Source organism: Corvus brachyrhynchos, unplaced genomic scaffold (assembly GCF_000691975.1).
Source record: "Corvus brachyrhynchos isolate BGI_N302 unplaced genomic scaffold, ASM69197v1 scaffold481, whole genome shotgun sequence".
Lineage (NCBI taxonomy): Eukaryota > Metazoa > Chordata > Aves > Passeriformes > Corvidae > Corvus > Corvus brachyrhynchos.
In genome coordinates, this window is record NW_008236261.1 from 412700 (window position 1) to 420033 (window position 7334).

At 43.5% G+C, this 7334-nt stretch overlaps 1 protein-coding gene and 1 long non-coding RNA gene across 18 annotated transcripts in view; one reads left to right on the plus strand and one right to left on the minus strand.

Annotated features, from left to right (window-relative positions):
• Nucleotides 1-965, minus strand: part of MAP2 (microtubule associated protein 2) — a 236821-nt gene extending 235856 nt beyond the window's left edge. For all 17 annotated transcript variants that reach the window (XM_017747015.1, XM_017747013.1, XM_017746995.1 and 14 more), the window contains exon 1: nucleotides 891-965. In XM_017747015.1, coding sequence (XP_017602504.1) covers nucleotides 891-950 — 60 coding nt within the window. In that variant the 5' untranslated portion in view covers nucleotides 951-965. The remainder of the gene's footprint in view (nucleotides 1-890) is intronic.
• Nucleotides 966-6840: 5875 nt separating this feature from the next.
• Nucleotides 6841-7334, plus strand: part of LOC108449807 — a 4652-nt gene continuing 4158 nt past the window's right edge. Inside the window, exon 1 of the long non-coding RNA XR_001866108.1 lies at nucleotides 6841-7164. This is a non-coding gene — a long non-coding RNA (uncharacterized LOC108449807). The remainder of the gene's footprint in view (nucleotides 7165-7334) is intronic.

A 7334-nucleotide genomic window follows, 5' to 3' on the forward strand; every position in this document is an offset into this window, starting at 1 on the left:
TGCACCCAAGGGGAGGGTGCCTGACAGCTGAGAGAGGCTGGCACTGGGTTTGTGGGTTTGTTTGTTGTCGCTGCCGTTGTGGTTGTTTGTCTGCCTTGTTATACATACATACATACACATATATACTTATATACATATACATACATACATATATATACACACACACACATACTAGTAAAGAACTGTTACTCCTTTTCCCATATCTTTGGCTGAAAGCCCTGTAATTTCAAAGTTACAAAAATTTGGAGGGAAGGGGGTCACACTTTCTATTCCAAGGGAGGTCCCAGCCTTCCTTGGCAGACACCTGTCTTTCAAACCAAGACAACTCTCTCACAAATTTGCCAACTTTCCTTTTACTACTTCAAGAAATACATATATTTTATCTCCCTAAAACAAAAGAAATACACAGTTTCCTTCCGCCTGATTTATATGTTTCTTCATCATTTTCCTGGGAGAGATTTTCTTTATAGGACATCAAATCAATCATGTTGCAGAAGACAGAGGATGGGCACATCCTTCTAGACACACTTAGCCACAACCCTGACTACCTAGGTCTGCCCTGGGCTCCTGGCACTGACCTCCACGTGTGTTCTGAGTATGCTGACAGCCTGTCAAGAGCAATTTTTGGCCCTAACACTGCCTTTACTGAATCAGTGCAAATTAAGAACTCTAATACAAATCTGGAGGACCTGACACTCTTATTTCAGAAATCTCCCTCCCATTCTTGTGGCTACCTCCCTGCACTAGTATTTTGTAATACATGGGCAGGAGAGCACTGAAGGAGGATAGGGTATCCAAACAGCTTAGGGCCATCACATCTGCCTTCATCTCTGATGCCCTCCCACCCCAAGATATAGGTTGACAAGAAGGATGGGCTATGAATTACTGACCATCCAGACCACTTGAGCAAGGTCTGTTCTCATTCTCCTTTGCAAATCATCCAGCTCCATCCCTGCATGTCTCCTTTTTGAGCCCTTGGGGTTTTTTTCTCAGCCTCCTTGAACAGTCTTCTAATTGCTGAGGGAAATAAAAGCTAGTATTAGTTTCAGCATACTCAAGGGAAGCAGACAAATGCCTACACGCATGACTAGAGTCTTGCTGCAAACAGGCAGGGCAGCCTGCCTGCCCAGCACACCCTGTAACACAGCCTGCATGAGGAGCATCCCAACACCTGAAAGCACATCAGGCACCAGTAGCCAGGGATTTATCAGCAGCAGTCACCCTGCACACGAACATACAGCTGCTGTTCGTCAAGCCACAGTCACAGTACATCAAACAAAAGGAGAAGCTTTGCTGTCTGAGTGATACCACGTGGTCAGAAGAGGAAGGGATGCCCAGGCACACCTTACCACATCACATGGAAGCAGCGGCAAGAATCAGGCAGGAGCATTAAAAGACTGTGGGGTCTCTTTGTCCAACAATCAGCCAGGAGACAGTAAAAGCATGTTAACATTATCAAGTGTTAGCAGTAGGAACTGGCACAGCCTTGGGTCTGGCTAAAGTCCCCATGAGGGGATCAGATCTTTCTGCTTAGACTTGGTGGTCACAGAAGGGCTGCTATGGAAAACAGAGTAAGTTGGCACGTGAAGACTTGGTTAGCTAAACAAACTGACCAGATTTCCAGCTAACCATAATTCCAATCCACACTTGAACCCTCCTTAAAGTCAAAGGGTTTTGAACACACACTTTCAGCCCATTTCACAGCAGACATAGAAAAAATGGTTTCTTCACAGTCCCTCAGACTCTGAGCCTTCCCAGACATAAGAATGTCCTTGCACTAATTGTCTGGCACCTTCCAATTGCACTTGCTGCACAAGCTATTCAGATACCTTCTACACAAAGTGAGGAGAACAAAAAGAAACTGAGCTGTACCTCAAACTCACATGAGGCTCCTCTGGGCACAGCCTGGACAATACCGTGGTTGAGAGGTGGAAGAAGGCCAATCCATCTTTGCTCACAGCCAGCAGATACAGGATTCTGGCCCAGCAGTGAAGTACACAGGCCACTTCTGAATGTCTACAGCATTTTCTACTATTAATCTCTGGATCAAGTCCAGGCATCTACCTGGACCAAGGCAGGAGTTTTCAAAAGCATGTCCCAAATGGTGTTCAGAACCTTCATAATATGTTTTTATTTTGAGACATTTCCTAGCTTTGTTCATCCAAGATCAGAACCTCAGGAAAAGTGGCAAGTTTTATATAGCCAAGCAGCTGTTCTAAGAGATAATCTATGTTCCTAAAAATAGAACTGACAGTTCCTAGTTCTAAACCAGTAACCAGCCCCTATCATTCTCTCCAGAAAAAAAGAAAAAGTGAACACATAGGGTTAATTGAATCAATAGATCCTATAATTAAATGCTGCCAAGTTAGCTGACATGATTGGACTGCTGGGTTTGGTTTCTTTGGGGGGTTTTGTATTGTTTATCCAGAGGTTGCATATGCTTTAAATACAACTAATTTTGCAAATAGCTATTGAAATTTAGTTTAAAACTCTCTCAGGGAATAAAATGACAAGTTTCACAGAGAGAAAAGTAACTTTCATAGACTCAACTCACTGGAATCTACTGCAATCTAACTGCCTTACAGCTACAAGAAGTACTAAAAGAAAGAAATCTTCTTACTTCTTGCTGGAGGCTTGACACAACAAAAGAAATATTCCTCAGGTCCTCATACCTATGAGTGCCAATTCTAAATGAAGGAGAAAAATTTGCTAGAGGACCTTAATTCTACCTACAAATCCGTAACTTAAGAATTCTCAGGTATAAACTGATTATTTCCCTGACGGTGAAAAGTACCCCAGATTTTTAATAAACAGAAAACAGATCTGCAAATGGCATTGTCTCTTTCCAGATGGTGCAAGTCAGGTGATTCAATGAACTCATCACAGTATTCTGATTTTCTCGACTTAACACTGCTGGTTGTAATAAGGCCATTGTCTCCCTTATACTATATGAACCACATATATATTTTATCTGAAAGCACCATGTGCTAAAATAAATGAATAGTTTCTGTGGTGTAATAAATAGTCTCAGTACATCACAGAAAGTTAGAAAAACATGTACTTTAAAAATGCTAAAAGAGAAACAGCATACCATAGCATTGGTCAAGCCTTTCAACCAGCACTAACCTGTCTCACAGACTTCAGAAAATAAAGAGAATAGCTAAATTTTTATATCATTGAGATTGCCAAAGCCACACCTTTTCACCATAATTCCTTTCAAACTGGCACCCTAACAAAGATACAGGTTACTGAGTACAAACACTAACACTCTGAAGCTGATGTCTGTTATCCCTTTCTGCCACCTCCCCAATCAAGACAAAAGAACAAAGATCAGTTTCATCTGCGAGACTGCTGTAGGGTAAAACAGCACTGAGTGTAAAACCATAAGGATTAGCTCATCTTTTCTCCTTAATACAACAGCAAACAATTAGTGTTAAAGTAAAATGGGTCAGTCAAGATCTCAAATCCTCTTAACAGCTAGTACAGTAACCCATGTGGCCACAACAGTCCAAATTAACCCCATGGATACATCAGTTCTTTCCTCCAATACCTAGAAAGCAATTACAAATGTCACTTTGAACGTCCTTCTAAAACAGCCTCATATAGTTTAGTAGCATAACCTGTGATTAAACCTTCCCATGAAATAAAACTTTTTCGACTTCGGCAGGCAGTTTAAACCACCTCTGTTTTCCAGCACCAATCCTCTAAATCAGCTCCACCCTATGGAAATCAGTCTCATCCTGTTTTTTCTTATTAACTGAGATGCAGTACAGAACCGTTGCTAATAAGCACACCTGTACATGAAGCAGAAGGATTGAAGAAAAAGAACCAGCCCTAAATATGTCAAGACTCACCCATACTCAGCCTTAGTGTGTGCATGTGTGTTTGGGAAGAGATAAGCCATGTAGTGATACCAGAGAACACTGCACATTTCCATGTTTTCTCTGGAGGTACTTGGTATCTCTAAATATCATCAAGGGGTTTACAACACTGAGCCCACGTACCGTGAATTTATCCTCTTTCTCTTTTCAGAAAAAACATTCCCTTTTCTGTAAAAACACGCTTAACTTTCAAGCATGCTTACAGCTGACTTTCACGTGCAATTAAGCATGTGTTTGAACTGAATAAATACAGATGAACCAAAACAAGCACCCTTGGGTCTTAAGGAACAATTCTATATATCAGCACATGCATACTTTTATTTCTTCATCAAGTGCACATATGGACTAAGATAGTACAAAACCCAAAATATCTAATCAGATAATTCAGTTTAGAAAGGACCCTGGGAAGTCACCTAGCCTTAGGACCCCTATTACACCTTTCCAAATTTCTGGTCATTATTTTTGTGCATGTTAAGTGCAACACTCCCTAATCCCTTCCTAGTTAAGGCTTCAGTTCAGCTTCAAGTGTCCTGCAGCCAGAAATGCCTCTTCTGGAACCCAAATAATGCCAAGGGGTGGGGTTTTTTTCCTTTGACTGAGAGACAGAAGTTTTACCAGATCAGTTCTCAGCACAGCCACTGCCCGCACTATAGGCAAAAGATCTGTAGGGAACTCAGGCTTTAGGCACCAGCAGAACTTTTGTTTTCCTTTCTCAAGCTGATTATAATTTGTCCCACCATGGCAGATCAGATTTCAGATCTTACATATGCTGCAGATGTGTTACAAGCTCTGTCAGTACCTCGTGCCTTTGCAGACACATTAGTAATCAAGAGGTGACTTTCGCAAAGCCACCATCATGAAGTCCTCACAACCTAAATTCTTTTTGACTTCTTCCTCTTCCAACCCCATTAAGAAAACAAACCTGTCTCCAACACGTGCATGACGTCACGCTGGGGGGTGAAGCTGAAACAGCCCAGCAGAATCTGCAATGGGCCTCACCCGTTTCTGTGGTTAGATATTTCTAGCAACTTCTACAGTTGTTAAGTGAGCACAGTGCCAGAGCTAGAGGGGGCCAGAGCCCACTCTGGTGTCAGCACACATAGCAAATGTTTCCTCTGTGAATCCAGGTATGTGGTTTAGCAAAGGGTAACTTGTACAGAAAGGAGCATGACACAAACTGAAAGCGAAAGGTATGCTTCTGGAAAAAAACGTCTAGCAACAAGGCAATTCTTAGCCCACAGACTGCAACAATTCATTTAGGGACTGTTGTGATCAGGTCACTCCTGCCTTGGCACAGCACCTCAGGGGTCATTAAATTACAACTGTTTCTGTATTATCCAAACATATTAAAGTGGGTATGGCATAACATACTGTAATAATCACATCAGACCTCTAAATCAAGGCTGCAAATGCTGCTTTATGTAACAAACTGCATTATAAGCACAATGATCTGCCCTCCAGTGTGCTAAAACTCTCCACAGAAGAACAGCAACTTTTAATTCTCAGGATGACAGCTCTTTGGCTTCTCTCAAACACCCACAGGCAATGTGCAATATGGGTGCAACAAATTGAAAAGTTCCATTAACCAAATCCTGTCCCTTGATGAGATAAGAAAAGATGAGAAGAGATAGAATTTATGGCATCATGCTCCACTGCTGAGACCACCCCTCTTCTCAGAGCCCTGTGCCAGGGCACACCTTTGTGTTTCATTTCCATGCAGAATAGCCTCACTAAGCCATTTGGGTTATTTTCAGTGTGTTACTTTAGCTCACCTGCAAATGCCTGAGCTCCAGGAAACTGGTACCACCTTAAGACTGGGGTCTTGCCCACTGCTGAGTGTCTTGCAAATTAAATATGCAGTGAGGAATTTGGTGTTTCCCAGTCCTAGGTGCTACAGGGGTGAGTTTGGGCTCCGTTACACATATCACACTTTCAGAATATCAGCTGCAGAAATGAACAACCACCCACAAACTTAACTGGACTGCCTTTACGCTAACTGAAGAGAGTTTGTAGCACACTCATGGAAATAGCCCATTCTTTCACTGTTCGTGAAATCAATTCTTCGTGATCTATGATGTAATGCAGGGGCAACTTCACTATGTCATGCCCTCTCAGCACATTCTCTTCCCAGGCATGGGCTGAGATGCTGTGATTACACCATCCAGTCAGGTGGGAAGTGAAAGAAGCTATAGAAAATAAATACATTCTGCAGCTGAGCCTCTTCTTGGGTCTATCCCCTATGAGATCTGTAGTCTAGACATCCCTGCTAGTCCAAACCAGCGAAGGTGAAAAGAAACAGGTTCTTTCATGGAAAGAAAAGCAAAGGTTTGTGGAGCAAATGGGAAGAAACAGAACCAAAAAGATACGTGATTCAATCTCATATGGAAGAACCCTTCTGAAAACAAAAGGGACAGGTTTTCTGAACAACAAGCAGCACAAATGCTGGACAGCAAGTGATTTTTTGAGAAAGGACGGAGTATGATTTATTGACATGACCACAGAGACACGATAGATTACAAAAATGTATGCTAGAAACCTAGAATAAGTAAGACTTACAACATACGTGTGCATACATCCCATTCTACTGCATGACTCTATGTTAATGCTCACTTACAAGTGAAAACCTACTACTCTGTCTCAGGAAGAACCCTACATGAAAATCACCAAAAACACAAGAGAATATTTTTATTCAGAGGAAAATTGAAAGATCCTGCTGAGCCCAGGGAAATTAACCATGTCAGTATCTTCCACACGGAGATCAACTCTCCCGGCGTGGGGCACACCCCCTTCTTTCCCGAAGGTGTTCCATGAAGCACATCTTATCCAAAGGGCAGGTCGGAGTGTCTCGAATGAGTACAGGACAGATGAAGGCGAGCACGGTTTATTTGGTGGGTCGGTGCAGCACCATGGCAGCGCAGCGCGGCACACGCCTACGGCTCCTACCTGCAGCCATCCGAGCCAGGCACATTTTACATCATTTTCTCTTACATAAAAAGGCTTTGTTCGCCGCTGGGCTCCCGTGCACGGCTGTTTCCTCCCTGATCCATGCAATACAGGGAATCATTTTTTTAGGTGGGGTTTTTTTTTCCCCTCCCCGATGCAAATTAACAGCGCTTACAGCCCTCGCACCCCCTCGCCTCACACAACGTTCTTTGTTCAGCCGCGCAGATCCCCTTAGAAAAGCTTAAGGGTGGGGGCAGGAGAGGACAGAGGTTCACATCCTCCAAAGGGGTTTACAGCCTGGAGATTCTTAGAGACCTCAGAGGCAGCAGCCCCGATGAAGGTAAAACGGGCGTTACCGGGGACCGCCCCACTCCACTTTTACCTCCGGGAGGTCGGGGGGGGACGACCCGTGGAGGACTCCGGTCTGGGTCCGGGAATGAAGGGACCAAAGAAGGACCGAGACCGAAGGACGGAGGGAGGGAGGGAGCACCCGCGGGACCCGGCCGGGGC